The sequence below is a fragment of the Poecilia reticulata genome, chromosome 1 (assembly GCF_904066995.2).
Source record: "Poecilia reticulata chromosome 1, P_reticulata-male-v2, whole genome shotgun sequence".
Classification (NCBI taxonomy): Eukaryota; Metazoa; Chordata; class Actinopteri; order Cyprinodontiformes; family Poeciliidae; genus Poecilia; species Poecilia reticulata.
Window position 1 is genome coordinate 6,791,662 of NC_088830.1, and position 23,022 is coordinate 6,814,683.

Sequence of the window (23,022 nt, forward strand, 5' to 3'; positions counted from 1 at the left end):
AGAGCGCATCGACCGGGAGAGAAGCCCCGGATTCCAAATCGAAATTTTAAGTGTTGACTCAAATTAGTGACTGTTCACACTGAAAAATAAAATGCCTTCTAGAGAAACATTTCATGGCCAGACAAAGGAAAAACTGGGCCAGTTTGACCACAGCAACAAACACAGCAACGAGCAGAGACAAATAATTGAGAATAATTTACCAACTTTCACGTATTGTGCAGATGGGACTGGGCTGGTGGTGATGGTGGCATTTTAAATTGAGCAAAACAGACATTTTTATTGATTTATTAGTTTTTTTCTTTATTTTTTTTCAGAGCCCAATTAGTTTCACTTCTCTGCATCTGATCTTCATGAGGTCCACACATGCTAGAAATCCACAACATACATGAATCGTATAACAAATTCAAAATAAAATAACTTCATAACAGAGGCGATAGATCAAAAATTAATTGTACCCTAATGAAAAATATAGAAAAGCATAATCAATATAAAAATGATATAAAATAAAGAAGAATCATTCAGAATAGTTGTTTTTCTTATAACTACCTTCTTAAAGTTGTTGTGTCTTGTATCATATTTTTACTGTATCGATTGCATGATGCCTTGGTCATGAGTTGCCCAATCATCTACAGCAGTCAGTCGGTGCTTTGTTTCAAAACCTTGGAAAGCAAAACCGCTCCAGCCTCCTTTTCATGCAATTTGTTGCTTTATGTTTTCCACTTTAAGTGTGCGATCACGACTTGTTTTGTTCTCAGCGAATCAAAAGGTGTTTGTCCCTGAGAAGCTTTACAATGCAGAACTTATTTGTGTTAGTTTACTTCCCAGTTTAGGGAAACTTAATCTCAATATAAATCCAGATGTTCTTTTCAATCTTTTCAGGTTTGTTAGAGAACAGCAGTGAATGAACATGAAGACCAAGAAACAGCCTGAACAGATCACGGATAAAATTGAGGAGAAGTTTAGAAAATGATGAGGTTATACAACAATATCCCGAATGCTGAGCAGCTGACTGAGCGTTGAAAGTTGACGCAGTAGGTAACAATTGCAAATCTCCCAAAATGGAGTGGAGCTGACAACCTGTGCAAGGAGAGGTTCAGAGATCTGTAGAGAAGTAGCTCAGTCTGTCAACAGGACAAGCACAAATTGCACCCGTCTTTAACACGAACCCAAAAGAAGTCTTGTTTGCACTTTGGTTCAGGCCATGCCGAAGCAAACTGGTAGACAAAACTGATTCTGGTCGGATCTGAAATTAAACTTATAACCAGCTGGCAAACAATAGACAATGGGAAATGCTTCCACTTAGTGGAGACAGAGAAATTTCAAGAATTTGACAACTGGGCAACTGGAGTAGCCTGAAACAGCAAAACCCTTCAGACTGGTCAAGCAGGATAAGAAAAGCCTGAGCTACAATGGAATGGTTTTCATGGCGTCTATCGCATCGTTTATCATTTATCGCGATACATTTCTTATGATAATATTTTGATTTATTGTTGTCATAAAAAATTCTAATTAATGATGTTTAAAAACCTCTAAAATTTTCAGGATTGTTATTTTTATGAAGTGATAAACAGTTTTATCATAACTTATTTTGATTGAAATAGTACCACAAATTATCGTGATGAAACTTTTACAATAAAGTTCATATCGCACAGCCCTAGGAGAATATCTACTCCTCAGAGCTGCCCAATGTCTGGACTTAAGTCAAATTGAGAATATGTGGTAAGACTGGAATATTGTTATTCTATTTAATCCATCTACATTTGAGCTTTTTTTTAAAAATGGGTGACAATTTCAATCTCTAGAGTACAAAGGTGATTGATTTTCCAAAACACAAACAGCTTCAAGTGCAGTGAAAGGTGAGAAAAACTACTTCTCATTGACAGAAGGCTGAAATACACCTTACTTTTAGAGTTTTTGTTGTTGTCATTTTTGTCATTTTTTAACTTGCACTCCATGTATTATTTTCCTTCTACTTCATGTAGGATCTGCAATTTATAAAATTGTCACAAAATTTCAGTGAGTTTGAATACTTTTCCAAAGCACTCTAAATGTGCTATTCCCTATATTTTGGGGGATACAAAACCCAACAGGTGTTTTTATAGCATGTATTTATTGCAAGTACATTACTGTTTACTATAACACTATGTTTCGACTACTTTTTTTTTTTTTTTTTTTGCGTGATTGTTTTTGTTTTTTTTCTCAATCAGTTGAGGTTCCGTTTTTGTGTGGATAAAAAAAATGCGTTTATTTCAATTAGGCGGCGTAAAATCTCAGCGGTTCCCATCTGAATCGTGACTGGTGTGGTTTTTTTGCACTTGCTGATATAATGGTCCCGTGTGTGTGTGTGTGTGTGTGTGTGTGTGTGTGTGTGTGTGTGTGTGTGTGTGTGTGTGTGTGTGTGTGTGTGTGTGTGTGTGTGTCGGCTCGGGGAGGAGGGTTGATGGGGAAGTCGAGTAGGTGAGCGGCATGGAGAGGTGGAGAAGGAGGAGGAGGAGGGTGGGGGTCTCCTAGCATCCCTCAGCTGCACGCGGACGAAGCTCACAGATGAACGCGGCAGTTTGCACGTTCACTTTATTGTCGGTTCAACTCTGACTTCACGGAAACGGTGAACAAAACGACTATATGGAGAAAGGTATTTATGTATTTTTTTTTATCATTTCAGTTTTGCCTGTTTAGTTGTATTGTTTTTGTTTGTGTTCTATAACCATGTTTTATTCCACAACAGATGTAAAACAATAAATTACAGGCGCTAGCTTGCCCGGTTTATCGAGCATCTCAGAAGTATTATTTTCGCAGTTAATGTTTTCATGCGCCTCTATTTTTTTCTCTCTTTTTTTCCTTTATCAACAAGTGACGGGATTTTTTTCTTTATTAAACTGGTTGTGAGGTCTTGATAGTTTTTTTTTTCCCCTATCAAGTGTAGGAGTAATTCCGTCTTCATTCCTTCTTAGTTTAGCCAGGCAGTAAAAATACACTCTCGCCAACCACTTAATTAGATACACCTGATAAAGCAGTGAATCATCCTGTCTCATGGCAGCAACTCCTTTAGGTTATAGATGTGTGGAAGAATCGCTGAAGTTTAAACCAAGAATCAGAATGAGGGGGAAAATGGGATTTAAATGACATTGAAGGTTCAATGTCAGATTTCAGAAACTTATAGATATCTATTACAGTGTACAGAAGACAGTTTGAAATATTCAGTGAGCAGCAGCTGTGTGGAATAAAATGCCTTGTTGTTATACGCCAGGGGTGAATTGACAGACTGGTTTTAGGAAACTGAGGCTGCAGTTTAGTCAGGCTAACAGAAATGTGAGAGTAGCAGATTGGAAAACGGTTGCCAGAGCTGATGAGTCTCAATTTCTGCTGTAACATTCAGGTGGTATGGTCAACATTTGGCATTAAACAATATTAAAGTCTGTAAGCATAATATCAACATTTAAGGCTGATGGAGGAGGTGTAATGGTGTGGGGGATATTTTTTGCACACGCATCGGGCCACTTAGTACAAAACGAGTCACATCCTACTAGTGTTGCTGCTCATGTCCATCCTTTCATAGACAGTGTACAGATCTTCTGATGGCCACTGTGAGCAATATAATGTACCGTGTTGGAGACTTTAAACCTTCTCAAACTTGTTTAAAGAGAATATGACAGTCGGTGTATTGGTTTCCAACAATCACCAGACATCCATACAATATAATAGAGCATCTTCTGATAAATTCACAGTAACCACATGATCCCAATAATGGACCAGAATGCCAGAGAAAAATGTTTTTTAAATCTATGAAATGAATTATGAAGGCAGATCTGAAGGTGAAATGTGATCAATGAGCACCTGACCAAGTGGACAGCACGTGTAAATCACCGGATATTCACTCATGACTGTTCAATTAATCTTAAAAGGCCACAACATGATGCCTTTACGGATATTAAAGTGCAACATTGCAAGCTATAACCCAGTTTTCTTTTTCTCTAATATTTGCATTCTTATGTGCTAATAGTAATGTTAAATCATACACAGTCTTTCATAATCTCAGGGCAAATTTTTCGGAAGTGCATCATTTGCATCGTGTTATGGCCATGAGCTGCTCTCAATCTAAAAGTGTTTTCACATCTGATAGTTCAGCAGACTCGGCTTGATTGCATCATTTGCTACATTTTCAGTTATTGTGGTTCACTTTCACACAGCACTGTGTCAAATGAACCAAACACTGAAAACCTGTTCCCCCCTTCGCCTGTGGTGGCGCTGCACCAAGAACCACTGAAGGAATCTACACAAAACCCACAGAAGAAGACTCTGAATGCAATTTCCTTCTTCACAAAGTGTAAACAAAAATGGACTAGCATCAGATTTTAGCAGTTGTAGACCAAGAGTCATTTTTCCTCACTAGTTCTACACTCCTGCTTTTCTTTTGGTTGTATTTACCCAGAATGCTTTTCGCTGTTTGTAGGCGGACCAGAGTTCGATTGCGCATTCACACCTCCACAAACAAACTGGATTTTCTAGGCAAACGGACTGGAGTTGTATTAAAGCAGAGCTTGTGTGAATGCTTCCTTAAAAAGCGAAACTGACAGATATTGTGATGAGTTAGAAAGAGAGAGGTCGGGTTGATTAAATCCAGAGGAGGCAAGTGGGAACAGAGTGTCAAAGGAAAGTGAGAGAAGATGGGTTTGTGAAATGAAAAAATGAGTTAATCTACAAAAAAAGGAGATTAGATAGAAAAACAGGGTAGAGGAAGAGGAGCAGACCGGTCTTGGGACCACTTTCAGTCATTTGATTCCTCAATTGACTGAGTAGATCATTTCTCTCTCTGTGTGGTCTTCAGGTACTTTTTCTAAACAGGTAGAAAATCACAGATGAAATGTCACCAGTTCAGCTGCGTATCCACGGTGATTTGCAGAGAATGGATCATAAATTTCTCACTCCAAACTCTCTTCCCTTCTCCTGCACTCTGGTGACAAATTAAGGAGACTAATGAGACATCAGGCGTGGTCTGAGAGTATGTGTAAGCCAGGTTCAAAAATAAAAGAAGACAAAGAGCTAAATAAAAGAGGTTAGGAGCAAAAGGTAAGAGGGAGGATAAGTGAAAAATGTCCCAAAGAGACTTTTGTTTGGCTCTCACTTTGAGTTTTAAACTGTTAACTGAAGCTGGAATGAAACGGAAAACAAATAATCTGTGGTGACCCTTTTTTCTCCCAGTCTCTTTGACTGTCGTCAGCCGTAGCTGTGGGTAGATACAGAAGCTTTTTATTTAATTGCTCAACGTCCACTTAGTAGCTTTTAAAGCTTTTTACCCATTTTTTTTCCAACTAGTCAATTTGGCACAAATTTGTATAGATGCATGTGTGCAGAACATTGTGTGGGAAGGCCAAAATAATTGTTGCTATTGTAGAATTGAACAGACAGTTTATCTATTCTCTCATGTGCTGTGGTAAAACATATCAAATAAATATTGAGAGTTCTACTGTTTTTTTGTTTCTTCTCTCCAGTTTTTGAACAGCGAGCCACCCTTCGGTGACGGTGTTTACCGTTTCCACCTCGAGATCAGCATGAAGATCTAGTAGGAGTATTGATCAGATTGTGGCAGATCTATGAGCCGCTGTCGGTCTTTGTAATGAAAAATGTGAAGGCGGCTGTGTGGCTGTAATGAAACTGGATCCAAACAACTGCAAATCCGGTAAAGGGATTGCAACAAACGCGGTAGACTCCCCTGGGGAATAAGACTGATAAGGACTGACTGATACGCCTCTTAGCTGATGTGGTCTCTTTCCTAGCCTACATGCTTTTTTCATCCTTGGATGTAACGTCTTCGAACTTCGAACATATTTTTGAGTCCTGGAATAGATATGAACTGCAGAGATTGCGTAATCTTTTTGAACTGCATTTTCTGAGAACGCGACAATCCTTGCAGTTGCTCGTAAAAGTAGGCATGCTTGAGAAGCATGACCCCACTTCTCACTGTTTGCTCTGCCAAACGGAACTCAGTTTCTCTGATAATGAGACTTAAGTAGAGCATTATGCTAGTTATGTAAATAGTGGTTCTATTTACAGCACCTGGCAAAAGTATTCATAGCCATTGAACTTGTTTTTTCAGTCTGCGATGCTCAAGCATTTTGTCACATTATGGCTTCACATTTCAGCTGTATTTTCCCAGAATTTCCAAGAAAGTCGCAATTTTTTGTCATGCACTCCCCAAATCTAAAGAAGATTGGCAAAATGTTCACCGTTAGACAAAAAAGACAAACACTGTAGGAAATAAAGCAAACATGTGGTCAGACAAGACAAAAACGGCACGGTTTGACCTAATGTGTGGATAAAAAAACAAAACAAAAAAAACATTTAGCCTGCCATCCCTGCAGCATAGTGGTGGTAGCATTATGCTGTGGGTAGGCCTTTCTTTAGCAGGAAACAAGAATTAGGCGAGGCTTGATGAGCAGATGCATTAAAAGATAAAAACAAGCCGATCCTGGAGGAAATCTGTTAGACACTCCAGGCTAGGATGAGACTCGTTAATTAACTTTACTGGATTATAAATTGTAAATATTGTGATAAAACAATAATATTGTCATTTTGAGACCAATTCCAACTAATACATTTATAATATTTGGAGATTTTACAGAATTAACAATTATCCCACAAATTATTGCAATAAATTATAATAGTAGGCTATGCACAACATTGTTTATCTGAATAATTTCTGCAGCTAAACGTAATGTTGTTTGGAGACCATTTTCAATATATCGATAATGGCATAATAATGCAAATTTGTCCTCTCAAAGGCTAATAAACTTTAATTTTGCACAGAACATTTCACTCTGGAACTGGAAGACATGTTAAAAACCCCAAAATAAAAACCATAAATAAAATAGATTATGGAGTCCCTGTAAACAAAAGTGGCCTTCAGAAATATTACTCATTAAAATGGAAATTGTCAACTTAATTGTAATTTGTAATTTATTATGCAAATAATTGATTAGTTACGTATTGCAGGCTTAGATGGAGATTCAACCTCCTGCAGGAAAGAAACTCTTAAGTTTACAGCCAGAGCTAGACCAAAGCTTCATGGTAGAATGGCCCAGTCAAAGCCCTGTGCAGGTCATACTGAGCCTGATTTATTGCACAATGTAAAATGGGCAACAACAAAAAATCAGTCTCAATATGTGTGGAACTGCTAGGAACATATTCTAAAAGGTTTGGTCTTTAAAGACCAAACTGATAATCATCGGAAATGTTTTTGAACTGCAGGTTGCAATGTGAGAGGTGGATTTCATGCAGCGCAGGTCCATTGTTATGTAAAACGTATCCGCGCAACCCATATTTTTCAGACCTGTTTCCTTCTCTCTGAGAATACCTGCTAACAATAAGCCAGAGTGTCTAATGTTGGGACTAATCAAATTAACAAAAGCAGCACTAATTGAACCAGGCTTTATGATTCATAAATCACCAGGCGCTGTCATTTTTTCCCTCAATTGGATGAAATGTACCATTAGCAAAAATGTCCCTTCATTATCAATGCATTGGCATCCAAGTGGTATTTTACTTATACTTAGGACATTAGTCACGATGCATAAATAAAATTTTCAGAATAAATACAAATCAGACAAGCACTTGTTTGATGTGGAGTGTGGAGTCAGTCAGTCTGTGTCTTAATGATTATGAGGAATTATGCAAACATCAACAAAATGGGCAGTCAGGAAGCAGCATCGGTTTGCATTATTGTTAATGGAAAGAGGCTTCCCAGAAACAGAATTGATACACTGCAAAAAAAATTTAAAATTCATCCCTGATTCATAAAATTGGGGGTTTTAGGCTTTTTCTTTCTAATCAGAAAACAGTCTTGTTCAACATCAGTTAAAGCCTTGATGTCTGATTTCCGTTTACTCTCATCTGTAGCAAACAAAGCAGAGCTCAAAACAGTATTATTTCGATAAAACTGTTCATTCTCTCTTAGCTGGAATTTAAGTTCAGAGTTCGAACATTTCAGCTGCCAGAAAGACATTCCTATACAAGAGAAGATCATTAAAATATCCGAATAAAAACTATAACTGGGGATTAAACGAGCAATGAGATGCAGAAGAATAGATTTGATTAAATATTTCTCACTGTTATGGATGGAAATGAACATTACCCAGAGTTGTATAAATGTCCCACAGCAACACCACTGGCTCAGTTCAAATAAACACTCCTGCATTCAGTGTGACCTTGGTTGTCAAGAAACTCATTTCAAATGAAGGTTATAAGAAAGACTTGCAGCTTGGTCATACAGTAAAACAAGTTGTGGATGCAGAGAAACTGCTGTAACAAAAGGTGATGCATATATGCAAAAAACATTAATTCCCCATGGAATGTATATCAGAGTTCAAACAGATTTCATGTTAATCTTTAAAAAATATGCATATTTTGATGTTTTGAAAAGAAAAGGTTTCTTTTTTCTTAAGTATTAAAATCTAAAAGAAAATGATCATACATTTATATTCAACCTCCAGACTCAATATTTTATGATGCCACATTTTGCACTATTTTCAGCTTTTAAGGTGCGTTTCAACCAGGTTTACACATCAGGAAAAAAATTCTACTTGCTAAGTAGCTCAAGCTCAGTCAGATCAAATGAAGAGCACCAATGACAAACAACACAAATTGTGTTCAATTTAAATCTGGACTTTAAAACATGATTTTAATCCAAACCACTCCATTATAACTATGAATGGATGTTTGTAGTCACAAGCTTTTACTTGACTCATTTGTTGATGCAGTATTCTCTGAAAATGAGCCCTCATTCCTCTATGGTGAACCTGCTCTGCAAGAACATCTTCCAAATTCTTAATTTTGATTGAAAGGAGACGTGCAATCTGTGATGAACTGAAAAAATGAAGAGGTGCACGACAAGGCATGTATGACAAAGATGCAGCAGATAAAGTTAGGAAGATGGAGAAAAGCAGATAAAAAAAGTTATAGAAATGAAACACAAAAAGAGTACATAAAAGACGAATAAATAACATTTTCAGTTTTTCTTATAAATCTTCTGTGAAAATGTAGACGTTCAAAATCTCCTGTATAGCCGTCTGGTATATTATTACTTTGTATTAATGCTCATTACATTGATTACAGCGATCAATTGGTCTAAAGAAAGTAGAATTGCATCGATTCCAGTTTTCTAGCTGATGATCACTGATCTTTATAAAACCAGCACTGCTAATTGTGATTTCGGAAGGTACCTATTTTTTTCATGCTAAATATACCAAAAAAAAAATGGCTAAGTTGTCAGCAGTGGTGCTGACTGCTGTTAACCTGGTGGGCAGGTCTGCCTGTCAGTCGGTGAATGGGGTCACTTTCATGTGTAAGTTTTGGCTGACCGTCGATCACCCAAATGTAAATCGGAGCTGATCGATCTGTGTATCCCTAAAACACAGCAATAAAAAAAAGATATTTTATTGTTTATAGATCAGAACTATAGCTGATATTTGCTCTACTTGACAGACCTGTTAGTTTTAATTAAGTAAGGCGGGCATGCTGAGTTCTTTGGAAGAATTTTGTGAACCATGTTTTATTCCATTTCCACTTCCACCACTTTGTGTTGATTTATCACATGTAGTCCAAATGAAAAATATAGAAGCCTGGCGCTGTATACCCTGTTGGTTTATAGATGTCATTTTCAATCATGGGCTCTGACTTGTGAAATTACAAGGGTATAAAAACTTTGGGTCCAATTTGTAAAGTTGAAAATTAATTCATCATTGCTTGACATAATTATCCAAGCACCACCTAGAAAGAAACACCATTGTCCTCATGCTTTCCTGCCTTCCTCCAAACATGCTACCAATATTATCTATACATTATTTCCTACTAATACTGCATCTATTCAGCAACACTTTTTTTTCCCGGACAAATGTATCCTCAAATAGAAGCGAGAAGAGCGCCACTTAGATATAATTTGAGCATGCTGCTGACGTTTTCACAGAAAGATGGTAATGTATTCACAAATAATTGCTGTCCCAGTCACTCAAAACAGCCAGCATTCATTTTCAAAATGTTTCCTTTAATCACCTTGCAGTCAAACAAAGGCTGGAAATTGGATATGTAAACTTGAAAAGTGAGGGCTGCGCTCCTAATGGCTGCGAAATCCTGTTTGTGAAATTTGTGACAGAGGATTCGAAACGTTAAAAAAGGGTGAGACATCACAGAGTGAATATTAGTGTAATACCTAATAATCTTGCACAGCTTCATGCACAGCGGTTTTGCTTTCAAGCATAAGTGTTGTTGCCTGTTTATTACGTTACTATTTTTAATACTTGTGATGAACTGGGACCAGATAAGCCAGTAGAAAATCACCCAAAGGCTCACGGGGAGACAAAAAGGTAATTGTATTAACGGTTTCACTCCACCTTTTTCCCCCCCCCGTTATAAACAAATGAAAACTGTGAAAAAATGTTCCGGAACCGTTCTAAATTATTTTCTATCTACATGCAACAGAAGCACATGAGGCAAATTTAGCATCCAAGATGCATCGCTCACATGTCCTCTATCAGCGTTGCCTTTGTGGCTCAGTGTAAAGGGGGCAGGCTCTTGAGTCAGCATTCATTCATGTTCCTATTTATCTCTTTGATTTGTTCCACACTAGGTCTTTTAAGCCTTGTCTTGACCTTATTTTACCATAGCAACATCTAAATGGATATTTCTTTTCCTGGATCTGGCTGTACAATGCGGCTGACACTGGGAGGAGATTCATTTTGGTTAGAAAGATTGTCCGTCTGTTGGTGTTGTGTTTCTCTGAGATTAGGATGGGATGGTGTGGCAAAGGTGTGTGCGTGTGTGTGTGTGAGAGAGAGAGAGAGAGAGAGAGAGAGAGAGATGTGTGTGTTAATATGCCTGCAGCGTGCAAACACATCAAATTATTTCTACAGTTCCAGTAGAAATCACGTTATATGCGTGTAGAACGTGATTTCTACACATTATAGGAATATATGTCACATACATTTTGAGCTTTTATGCTTTATTTGATCAATTCTTTTTTTGTTTAATATATCCTCAAATATAACAAAAATGAAATACATACATATAACCTCAATAATATAGGGTATACATTTACTATTATGGCCAAATGCCCCTTAGAAACATGACAACATGATTCTGTAAGCATTGCTCAGCATGTTGTAAATTTCTTGCAGGATATTTGACCACTTATGAAACTTTTTTCACTGGTACAATTAACTTTATTTTCTTAGGTTACCAAGCACATAAGTTAAGGGTGCCTACATTTTTGACTGAATGGCATTTATTTAACTACATCTCTTTCTTTATCACTCAAATAAAGGCAATGTTGACATGTAAATGTTTAATTAACAATCTAGTAAACAAAAGTCTTTTATTTGAATCAGAATTACTAAAAAAGCATTTGAAGAGCTGCCCTAGAGTTTTATGATGTGAAGCAATTAGATTTGGAAATGTATTTCATCTACTTGTATTTCTGTTACTAATTTTTACTTTTTTTTCTCCCCCTTATTGATTTGCCAGGAGTAAATCAATAAGTGTAGCCAGGAGTGTAGACAAGGGGCTACTTGCTTCAAAATTATTGGTTAATTGGTTTTACTGTAGTACTTCATTCAAGGTATCCCTTTATAGAAACAATCAATGAAAATGCTGTTTTCATTAATGCCCTGTGTTGCTGTATCTGAGTGATTTTAGCCTAATCCATTTGAACCGTGTAACCTCTTGTTTTTTGTGCTTTTTTTTAGACATATAAAATATCTTTATCTCATTTCCTCACTGACAATCAGTATTATACAATGTTTTTTTCCAGTGATCCTTTGATTCATTGTCAGATTGATGCACCCTTCCTCCACTCCATTCACCTTTCTTTTTTTTTTTACTCAAGACAAAGGATCATGAGTTTCTGTAATTATCTCATCAGTAGTCCCTGCTCTACATCACACCATCCAGATCCCAATCATCTCTCCCACTCCCAGCCCCACAGCCACCAGTGACTCATTTGAGGGGATTTTCCATCCAACTTACAGCATCATCCTGTTTAAACAAATACGTCTTCAGGGGTTGGAGCACCAGAGGTACCCATATGTTTTTTCCCGACCTCCTTTCCATTGCAAGCTCTCTGCAAGTAAATCGAGATACTCATTTTCTTTCTTAGATTTTCTAATTGCACTCTTAGCAATAAAGATGGCGATGGTGATAAAACTAAACTATTGAATTTGCATTGAGCTGTGTGAGTTGGTACAACTGTTTAATTTGTTTAAAGATAGTTTTTAGGTGTATATTTGTGGCATTTATTCCTCCATTCTGAGGCCAGGATCATATTTCCTCCTTCTGATCATGTATTTTAATCCAAAGAAAGGAATACAGTAAAATACACAAATTTTATTTGAGCCTTATTCTGCAGTCATATTTGGGAGAGAAAAAAAAAAAGCTTTTAAGAACGTGGTAAAATGTACTCACATGGTAGTATTTATGAATGTGCATTTTTTTCTGTTTGCATTGCAAATCTTGTAAAGAGAAATTATTAATACAAGGTAATAAGGGAAGTAGTTCTTCATTAAAGTGTTTCAGCTTAAAATGTGGGGAGTTACTTTTGCATTTAGCCCAATCCCAAATATCTTAAGGTAACTGTTCCGTTTTAGTGATTAACACTGTAGGAAATATTATTATTATTATTATTATTATTATTATACTTTCCTGAACCTGTCCATCTCCTGCAGTGTAATTTATTTTCCCTTGCACACTTACCCCATATCTGCATGTGGCCACGGTTGTGTACATTTTTTTCTCTCCATAGGTCGGTGCATCCTGTTTCCAACGCTGAACCAATTATTAGTGGTTGCTGTAAGGGACGAGGGTGTGCCTGTGGGTGGCATAGTAGTTATTAAGAAGCAGAGGATGGCTTTATAAACAAGTCTTCTGCTAATCAGACTAAGTACTTTGAGTGGTTGTGTCGTCGCCGGTTTGTTTTTGTTGTGACGGACGGAGGGCCGGTGCAGCTGATCAGCGTTTTAGTATGCGACAGGAGGCCCTGCAGACATGACGGCAAACTTTTCAAACTTTTTTCCTGTTGTTAACATCAACGTCTTCCTCGGTTCTTTTTTATCTACAAAAACCTGACCTATACATGTTAATATTTACTGATTAGAAAATTCTTATGAGTCTGCTGTGCTATGATAAAAGACTAATTTGGTCAATGTTAGGCATCAGGTAATATGTTCTGCCTTCATTTAAAATAGTGCAATCTAGTTTATTGTCTCTATTAAAACTTTAGGTAGGCCAGACACTCAAAACCTAACTCTGCAACATGGGGCCCTACTTGTTGCCAACACCTCAGCAATCTCAGTAAATAAGAAAAGCAATTTCTAACACTTTGAGACTCACATTGGGGAATGTTCCCAGGAGAGTAGCACTTTCTTAAATAATAAATGTCAATTATTCTCTGATTTCTTCTTTAATTTCTTCAAACCAAAAAATTAAAGAAGAAATATGTTGGTTTTTTTAGATTTTTTAGACTACTTCACGTTTCTAGTCAGGTTCTATTTAAGCGATTTGTTTATCCTACAGACTTGGCAGTCATCAGGTTTGGGTGTGGTTTGTTCATATTGTACTCAGCTGTCAAAAAGTTCTGCTTAATCGCAATTAATTCATGATTTCACACTTTTCCACGGTGCCGGTTGGGTTTTTTTGGGTTTTTTAATCTGAATAAAATCATCATTTGAAAACTGCAGTTTGCACTATCGCAGTTTGGGGAAGGGCAAAAAACAAAGACAAGAAATCAGCACAAATTTACACAGTCCTGTTATTTCTAGCCAATCTCCAATTGATTTCCAATGTTGTGATATTCTATAGCATGAGCTTAGTAACTCAGAGCTGCAATATACACCCTGGATAAGTGCTACACAAACATAGGAGTAGTGCAATTATAACAATTGATCTCAACTCAAGCTTCAAGTGGCTCACATGGGAGTGATTTTCCTTTGACCACTTTTGGGGACAATCATAGACTGTATATGATACATTGAAATGTCAATCTAAGACGGACAGGTATGGAAAAAGGGGGGAAACAAGGTAGTGACAACATTGTCAATACACAATAGAACAATGTAATGTAAACCTTTAACCCAAATACAGAAGAATTAGCCTATGGAACAGGGGCTGAGATATAAAACATGACCTCATAGTTATGGCAGGACTTAACTTGTCACATAACACAATTTACTCTCTTGATTTTGGACCAACATCCAAAGATTTATAGATACTCTATAGATAATCTATGTTTGAATAATAATAGCAGTTTAGGGAGTAAGAATTTAATACGGTCTCCTTTATTTTGACTTGTCACTTGGAAGGCCTGGAAGCCACCAATTAGTATAGACAATAACTTTAGTTAGCCTTTATCAAATCTTCGACTAAATATCAAGTTACATTTTTGATGTAACAAGCCCTTTAGAAGGTCTTTATATCTCAAATTTTCTGAAAGTTTTTTCTTCTTTTCCTTGTAGGGCTACTGATGTGTCATTGATGGGATCCCGCAGGCTTGACTAATGTGTGATATCTTTTAAAACCTCAATGGAGCTCATCCAGGCCACCCAGGTTTCCATGGTGCCGCAGGAAGGAACCACTGCTGCCTGGAACAACAACTCAGTCCTTCTCTACTACCGCCCGTTGCTCTCCACTGTCCCCTACCCACCACTTCCCAGCATCAGTCCAGCTGAGGAATCTTTAATATTTAACAGCAGTTGTTTAAACTCTACTAAAAGCACACCCACGTCCCTCCCTGGGTTGGCAGGAATCTTCATTCCTCTTATTTATGGCATAGTGTGTATAGTTGGCTTACTGGGAAACACTCTGGTCATCCACGTCATCGTAAACTACACCAAGAATGAGTCGGTCACAAACATCTACATCCTCAATCTTGCCATCGCAGATGAACTTTTTATGCTAGGTTTGCCCTTTTTGGCTGTGCAAAACGCTCTCCTCTCTTGGCCCTTTGGCTCACTGATGTGCCGTGTTGTGATGACAGTGGACGCCTTCAACCAGTTCACCAGCATCTTTTGTCTCACTGTGATGTCAGTGGATCGGTACTTGGCTGTCGTCCACCCCATCCGGGCCTCCTGGTGGCGACGCCCCCATGTAGCAAAGGCCATCAGTGCAACAGTTTGGCTGGTCTCCTTTGTGGTGGTGCTGCCAGTGGTGGTCTTCGCCGATGTTCTGAAGGATGATGGGAACTGCAGCATCGTGTGGCCTGAACCAGCCGAAGTGTGGAAAACATCTTTTATTGTGTACACATGCACTGTTGGCTTCTTCTGTCCTTTGCTTGTCATCTCTTTATGCTACCTGCTGATCATCGTCAAGGTACGACCTTTCCCTAAGTTCCTGCGCTCCTTCAAATATCCACTTCTTTAGGTCCTTTTGGACTTAGTAACTTATAAAATCAACAATTAAGTAATCTCACTAATATCTTTTATTGCTTAAATAAACAGAAACACTGCATAAGTAGACCTAAGCTCTTCTACTATTTCAAAAGAAATTATAGGGTAAACATTGAGAGCAACATTAGATAACTCAAGATTTGACTCTTCAATATCACTGTTTATGTTTCTGAAATGTAAAATTAAGTTTTTGACATAATTTTGGGTATTACATACCTGGTATACATTAACTTTCAAAGAAAGTTCTGGAAAAGACAAAAGAAAGAAGGAGCTCCCCAGTGCAAAAACTGGGGAGCTTGTTGATTGGTGTTTCTAAATATTCCTCATTCCTCAGTTACATTTTGAATGAGAGGAATAAAGAAAAACAAGTTCCTTGATTTCCTTTTTTTTCAGTATTGTATAAAGTACTGAAATCTCAGAGTCAAGTAAAAGTATAGGTACCTCTCCAAAATATGACTTTAGTAAAAGTCTAAGGCACTGACTGAAATGTTACTTGAGTTAAAGTCTTAAAGTATCTGAAACGTCTTGTACTTAAGTATGGAAATTACTGTAAAAATGGATGTACTCAAGTAATGTAATGAAAAGAATAAGTAAAATGTAAAACAAGGCAAATGCAGTTTGAATTACATTTTTTATATTTTGGTGAACTTGTCAAATACACTTAAAATAATGTACACAGCCAAGTGCAGGCAAAATTAAACCTGCCAATAGATATACCTGCAGGCATCATTTAGTTAAGAAAATTAGGTGCTTTACCTATACCACAAGGTTAACTTAACCTGCTTTACAATTGAAACAGCTTCTGACATGAACCACATATGCATATGTGGTCCATATCGTATGGGGTTCCATTTGTGTCCGACTTTGTTGCAGTCAATCAGTAGATGGGGTCAAAACACTAGCGTTTCTCTCCCTCGCTTTTTTGTAACGAGTAACTAAACCACTCATTGAAAATGTATCGGAGTAAAAGTATGCAATTAAGTTCGGAAATATAGTGAAGTAAAAGTGAAAGTTATCAAAAATGTTCATACTCGAGGAAAGTATGAAGTACTCCAAAATATACTTAAGTAAAGTAGTGAAATGTTTTTACTTTGTTACTATACAACACTGTTTTCTTTTTCCTTACAGGTGAGGAATGTTGGGAGGCGGACCCAGACCACATCTTCCAGACGCAGGAGGTCGGAGCGAAAAATCACACGAATGGTGGTGGTGGTAGTAGCAGTGTTCGTTTTCTGTTGGCTACCGTTCTATGCCCTCAACATCCTAAACCTCCTCGTGGTCCTGCCCGGAGACTTCAGGGGGCTCTACTATTTTGTTGTCGTGCTTTCATATGCAAATAGCTGCGCCAACCCCATATTGTACGGTTTTCTGTCAGACAACTTCAAGAGAGGCTTCAAGAAGGCCTTGTGCCGCGCTTCACGCAAGGTGAAGAACAATGAAAAGGCTGGCACCGAGGTACAGCGGCCGACGGAGGAGTGGGGCGGCATCGTACTCCTATCGCAGAAGAGAATCACCAACACCCACGAGAAATATTGTGGTGAAAATGATGTACTGGAGGAAGTGGTTGGAGCAGAGGGGGGCTTGCAAATGAGAGAAAGGAGCAGATTGTCACATAAAGGACAAAACTCCAAAGCAGAAGATGATGGTAAATCTCCTGTTATGCAGAAAGCTAATCCTGAACCGACTCCAGGTGATGATGCTCTTGAGGTAGCTCATTGTAAGGCCAATAAAAGTCGTAACAGGAACTCACAAACTGAAGAAGCCACAGACAAAAACTCTGTGCTCGATATCAGCTACCTGTAAGAGTTGGTGACAGGGCCTGCCATTTACATTGTGCAATTCTTTAAAGTTTAGAGACCGTTTTGATGCAAAGGTTTTTATACGTGATGTAACTAACTTTGTGATGTCAACCCATCAAAATCTCAGATAGGACTTTTATTTAAATGTGTAGAACATGTTGAAAGACCCTCATTTTGGGGAAACTGGTTGAAGTATTTCAGTTATTGCTGCTGGCATTTACTTTTTTCTCACATTTTCAGTATTATGACCAGAAGTTCCCTTCAGACTGACAGAAGGTTAGACTTTTGACAAAGAGGCTCTCACCAGGCTGATGAAACTCCTCACCTTTACATGGGGAAGGCTTTATTACAGCATGTACTGCTGGTACTTTAAAGGTGATTTTAACTTCTAAACAAGGAACAACTTGTGCTGAAAAGGCTTATACACTGTATGAATCATGTTCTCTGTGGTAGATGGCAGATAATGATTGACCTACTGTGAAATGGAACAAAAATGTCAAGTGTTCAGCTGCTACATCCTTCAACAGTAAGTATTCAATGTACAGACCTGAGTGTTTTGTGGAACAGCATGCAGATTGAACTGAGCATTATTAAATATCAGGCATATATTTTCACAAAAATCAACTATTTGCCATAATTTTCGATGAAAGATATGGAGTAAGAGTAAAAGTGAGCCTCTAATACGGTCCTTTAAAGTCTTTTTTCTTTCAGGTTGAAATGTTTTAAATGATATTACAGTAGCATACCATTAATGTTATGTTTAAATATCTGTATGATTGTGCTGAGATAAAGGAACTTGAATAATTAAGTGTCGATAAATAATGAAGCTTTTAAAGCTCAATTGATACAGAAATGTTTACTTCATTATAGCCTGGATCAGTTAAATTATTTCAATGTTATGGTCAATATAGTAGTATCGTATTTTGCGGTGAAATGTGTATTTTATAAATTATTTAAAACTTATAGATCAAACCAAAATTAACATATTTGTATAAAATATGTAGTGGACATTCTGTGTGAATGGTGATAAACAAGATAAAGTGTTTTGTGTGTTGACATTGCACTCAATAAATGGGAATACCTTGTGATGTAAGCTTTATCACTTTAACTATTTTTAAACTGAGTGGGCCAACATTGAATATAACAAATGACAAAGCACAAAATAATTATATTGGAAACATTTATTTCACATTTCAGCCCAAGAAAACAGCAATAAATCGTTTCCAACAGGTCAAAGCAGCAAACGTTTAGTTTCAGAAACGAAACGGATGCTGCCCTCTAGTGGTAAGAAAGCGTATTGGGTTTATAAAACTTAAATGACGCTGTAGTTTTCTTTGATTTTTTTTTTTCACAATAATCACTTTCATCTATGTTTTCTGCAGTTTGGTAACAGTTGCAATTTTGTTTCTTTTTCACATTTCCCCATCCATCTATTTCTACTCGGGCACAACATCTCCTATCCACTTGAGATAAGGTGGGTTTCCCTGCTCAATAGGCAGACTGATGACCTCGGCCACCTCGTAGGGATGGTTGGAGCTGGTGAGGAAAAACAACCATTTCATTTACAGTCAGCACATTGCACTACGCAGAACACGTCAACACCAGTACTTAAGGTTGTACTCTTTGACTGCATAAACGATGGCAACTAATGGACCAGATAGAAGCCATAATTATCCTGTTAGATTTGACTGCAGCAAATGGTCAAAATTTGACCAAAATAAAAATAAAAACCTACCGGACATATTCAGCAAGAGCAGGCACTCTGGAACTTCTTGTTTTGATCATCTAAATAGGAAAGACACAACGTCATATAGATTTTAAAAAAAAATGCTGTATATTGGATTTTGGACACAAGTGTTAATGATGTCAAACTGCTGAGCAGGAGCTAATGTTGAATAAAGTTTGTCCAGCTTTTTGTTGAGCAGACAATATTAGCAAACTGTACTGTAACTGATTTCTTAAAAATCAGTTGGGTTAAACATAAAACAGTATAAATATATGAGTCATATTAAAACTAGTGTAGCTAGGGTTTTATCTAACACATTAGACTCCACTTAAGACAACTTTGAAACCATGTGTACTACACCATCCTCCATTTGCTATAACCAGCCTCATAAACACCAAAATGATGCATTTTGCTTTAAAATCAATCAAATGTGGAGATAAAATAGTTTCCTTCTGTGGAAATAATCTGACATAAGTAGCATCTGTCATAACTTATTTACCAAGTGTAAGTTAAAACTTGATATTCTGCATGAGAAGCCCTTGTGGAAGTGTTTTAATGATGTCTCATTAATCCTAACCCTAAGTGACTTATTTTTTCCTCATTATTGTGACATTTAGCTAATAGAAATAATTTTACTGATTTTGGCTGACCTAAAACCAGAGAGGTTTGGTGTGATTTAACTTCACACATTGAGGAGAAAATAGAGAATCATGTGTCTTTTTCAGAGTGTCACATTCTAGCTTAAGCTGCATTTCATCACAAATTTTATATCTTCAGATTTTAGATTACCATTTTATATCCACATATGCTGCATATGTTGTAAATATTTTATTTATATTATAGAAGTGTTTGGAGAAAAAAAAAGAATCAATGTACTTAATGTGCTATGGTTTCAATTCCAGTGTGGATTTTAAAAAGTCTGAGTCAGCACTCACCAGAAGCACTTCATTATCCTCTTCGATCTTTCCCTGCCATTCATATCTAGAAAAAGATATAAAAGACAAGGCCAAGATAATTTTTTGAATCAATAGGGAACAAAATATGTTACAAAAACTTCACCTTTATAGAAAGCTGAAAGACAATGAGGTGAAAACTTACACCGATTTAATCGCTGGGACAATGTTCACACAAGCAGCCAGTTTCCTTTCCACAATCCCCCTGGGAGATAATTGGAAACAATAAGCAACTGTATGCATTGAAAGGTAAATATTTAATATTACACATACATATATACGTGGAAAAAATATAACATATTGTCAATTGCGTGGCTAAAAAAGTTTAAACTTTTTATCCATACATATTTACTATATTAAACTATTGAGGACAGTTTCATAAGTTACTGACTCGAACGAGTTTTTTTCTCTAATTATTAAATCAGGCATTTAGAGCATGGGCTCACCTAGCCAAGTCTTTAGCTACAGTGTCATTTGGACAGGTGACGAAAGCAGCAGAGTGTGTTCCCGACATGTACGTCTCGGATGCCATGGAGAACGCTCGCAGTCCAACAGACCTCAGCAGCTGGAACATAAACACACTCAGGAGCGCCGTCTGAAATACACAAACACACACAGCCGGGAATGAAGATTGATACTGGGTTTGAGATTAAGGTCACAAACTGAAGGTTAGACATTCTTCTTCTGTGGTAAAGCAGGTTTCGTTATGTAGAGAAAGTCCTCAAAAAAACCTCAAAGCATCGGACCAGCCACTTCTATGTTTGGTTGTATTTCTAATGTTCTTTTTCAAAAATATGTTAGTCTGCGCTAGATGTCATGGAGCAAACACAATGTTAAGAAGTTCCACTTTTACCCCAACAACTTTGAAGATCATCAAGATACTTTTGGCCTCTGTTTTTTTTTACTCAATGATTTTTATACCCCAGAACCCTCAATTTCTGCCCAGACTCTTTCTCATTGGTTAATAATGAACTGCATCGTCAATTAAACTGTAAAGTGAGATTTGAACTGCTTTAGATGTTGCTCTGGGTTTGTTTTGTCTCTTCCTGGATGAGGTTTTGATATAATTCTGATCAGCTAGCTACTCCTGGAAAGGTTTCCTGTTTGATATTTTTGTGATATTTCCAGACTGATAGACGTCAGTAAATTTGTTTCTACTCTACTCTTGAATTTCTTTAGCCATGAGTGTTAGTATTTGAGATCTTTAGCCTACTTCATCATGCTTTCAGAAAGGTTGTGTATAAGTAATTTCTAAGTGTGCACCGATAAATTGGCCTCGATTTTTTATTAATTATTAATTATTATTATTATTATTATTATTATTATTATTATTATTATATTTTTTGGGGGGGATATTGGGCGATCCCTACATGAGAAACCTTTTTCTGATTTAAAAGAAAAGGAGGGAGGGGGGTTATCGGTATTAACCAAAAATAGAAATCAACAAATCAGGCTTTTTAAATTCCGGTGCACCCCTTGTTCTTAATTGTAAAGGTCAGATTCCTCACTGAACAACAGAGGGGTCACGTTTTCACACAAGACTGTTTTGGTTTGAACAGTCTTTTACCCAATATATGAAATCACCATTTAGAAACTGTTTTAGTATTTACACAGACAATATTTATCTAATATTAAAATCTGCTTGAGGATCCAAACTATTTCAATGTTGTGGAGTGCGGGCTCTATACAATGTGGCAAAAAAACCAAAACAACAACAACAACAACAACAACAAAAACTGAATAACATGAAGAGTGAATTCATGTGTGCATGTAGTAAAAGGTCAAAATGAAACGTCTGCAACATAAATTCTCACCAAAATCAGAGCTTTTAAGGATCCACTCTGGAATGTCTCTGCACCGGGCACTCCAATGCGCATCGCCTGTGTAGATATACATTTACGCACGTTTCTTGTATCATAGTCTTGTTTTATTTGCCAATGCGTACTTTCTCAAACCGATTATTTCCAACAGACAGTACAGGTACAGGAAACGAGTGGCCAGTCTATATGACTGTGCAGGTCCTGGGTTTGAATACATTCATTCTCCCTCACGTCTTATTCATAACGCTTGAAACGGAATTATGTCGCTTCACAAGCCTGACATCACAGCGGTTTGTACTACATACTCATGAGGTCGAAAACTACAAAAGACTTAACAAGCGCTGCACATCAATTCAAAATCAGAAGTAAAGGATTCAAATATGACACGCAAGAAGTAATATAAACAGTTCAACAACAAAAAAAACCACTGACGACAACAAGGCAAAGAGAAACTAGAGGACACCGCAGCACTACATTTATACTTTTTAGAAAACGAAAAATGTTTAACATGTATTTTTTCTTTGTTTCTTGAGCAACTTTACCTTACGACAGTGCCACTCTCCCACTTTCTCGCTGCCGCAAATTGTGACAGTGGTATGTTTGTGAAACCGTCGTAAATGAGCCGTCACCTGCTCTCTCTGTAAAAGCAATTTTCACATCAAGGAAAATAAGAATTAAAAAAGAAATAAATTATTTTAAAGTTAGCATAATTTTTTTGTAAAGCTCAATGACATATGACATATATATATTGCGTTTATGTATAGTTTTGCGACATAAAGTGTGCTAATAGGACAACATAACGTTAGATACATAGATCTATCTATCTATCTATCTATCTATCTATCTATCTATCTATCTATCTATCTATCTATCTATCTATATAGATATAGATCTATCTATATAGATATAGATAGATATAGATCTATCTATATAGATATAGATAGATCTATCTATATAGATCTATATAGATATAGATCTGGATATATATAGATCTATCTATATAGATCTATATAGATATAGATCTATATAGATATAGATCTATATAGATAGATATAGATCTATCTATATAGATAGATAGATAGATAGATAGATAGATAGATAGATAGATAGATAGATAGATAGATAGATAGATAGATAGATAGATAGATAGATAGATAGATAGATAGATAGATTCTAAAATCTAGAATAATTAAAAGCTTAACACCATGTATAAAAACTAGGATATATTATTGGATTGAATTTAACATTTATTTATTTATTTATTTATTTATTTATTTATTTATTTTATGCCTAATTACAATT

At 36.8% G+C, this 23,022-nt stretch overlaps 2 protein-coding genes across 4 annotated transcripts; one reads left to right on the forward strand and one right to left on the reverse strand.

Annotated features, from left to right (window-relative positions):
• The first annotated feature begins 1,498 nt into the window (after positions 1 to 1,498).
• On the forward strand, positions 1,499 to 18,300 carry sst3b (somatostatin receptor 3b). Of its 3 annotated transcripts, none has more exons than XM_017306345.2 (4): positions 1,499 to 2,632; positions 14,493 to 15,345; positions 16,551 to 17,067; positions 17,462 to 18,300. In XM_017306345.2, the coding sequence occupies exons 2-4, from the start codon at positions 14,560 to 14,562 to the stop codon at positions 17,467 to 17,469; spliced, it is 1,311 nt and encodes a 436-aa protein (XP_017161834.2). In that variant the 5' UTR covers positions 1,499 to 2,632; positions 14,493 to 14,559; the 3' UTR covers positions 17,470 to 18,300. The 3 variants fall into 3 exon arrangements, 2 of the variants coding, with proteins under 2 accessions (XP_017161834.2, XP_008431947.2); XR_001776880.2 differs by having other exon boundaries at positions 1,504 to 2,632; positions 16,551 to 17,596; positions 17,675 to 18,300; XM_008433725.3 differs by having other exon boundaries at positions 1,504 to 2,632; positions 16,551 to 18,300.
• An 87-nt stretch (positions 18,301 to 18,387) lies between these two features.
• LOC103479204 (protein CutA homolog) lies at positions 18,388 to 22,349 on the reverse strand. The gene is made up of 7 exons (XM_008433538.2): positions 22,263 to 22,349; positions 21,715 to 21,780; positions 20,347 to 20,495; positions 20,046 to 20,105; positions 19,883 to 19,928; positions 18,957 to 19,006; positions 18,388 to 18,757 (listed from the first exon to the last, which is right to left on the reverse strand). Exons 2-7 carry the CDS (start codon positions 21,775 to 21,777, stop codon positions 18,658 to 18,660), a joined length of 468 nt encoding a protein of 155 aa, XP_008431760.1. The 5' UTR covers positions 21,778 to 21,780; positions 22,263 to 22,349; the 3' UTR covers positions 18,388 to 18,657.
• Positions 22,350 to 23,022: the final 673 nt, after the last annotated feature.

Excerpts from the sequence above, each read along its gene's own strand:
- sst3b (XM_008433725.3), top strand. The coding sequence starts at position 14,560 with ATGGAGCTCATCCAGGCCACCCAGGTTTCCATGGTGCCGCAGGAAGGA. Across the intron at positions 15,346-16,550 it reads ACCTGCTGATCATCGTCAAG|GTGAGGAATGTTGGGAGGCG; the intron begins GTACGACCTTTC and ends TTTTCCTTACAG.
- LOC103479204 (XM_008433538.2), bottom strand. The coding sequence starts at position 21,777 with ATGCGCATTGGAGTGCCCGGTGCAGAGACATTCCAGAGTGGATCCTTA. Across the intron at positions 20,496-21,714 it reads CCTTAAAAGCTCTGATTTTG|ACGGCGCTCCTGAGTGTGTT; the intron begins GTGAGAATTTAT and ends TGTGTATTTCAG. Across the intron at positions 20,106-20,346 it reads GTAGCTAAAGACTTGGCTAG|GGGGATTGTGGAAAGGAAAC; the intron begins GTGAGCCCATGC and ends ATTATCTCCCAG.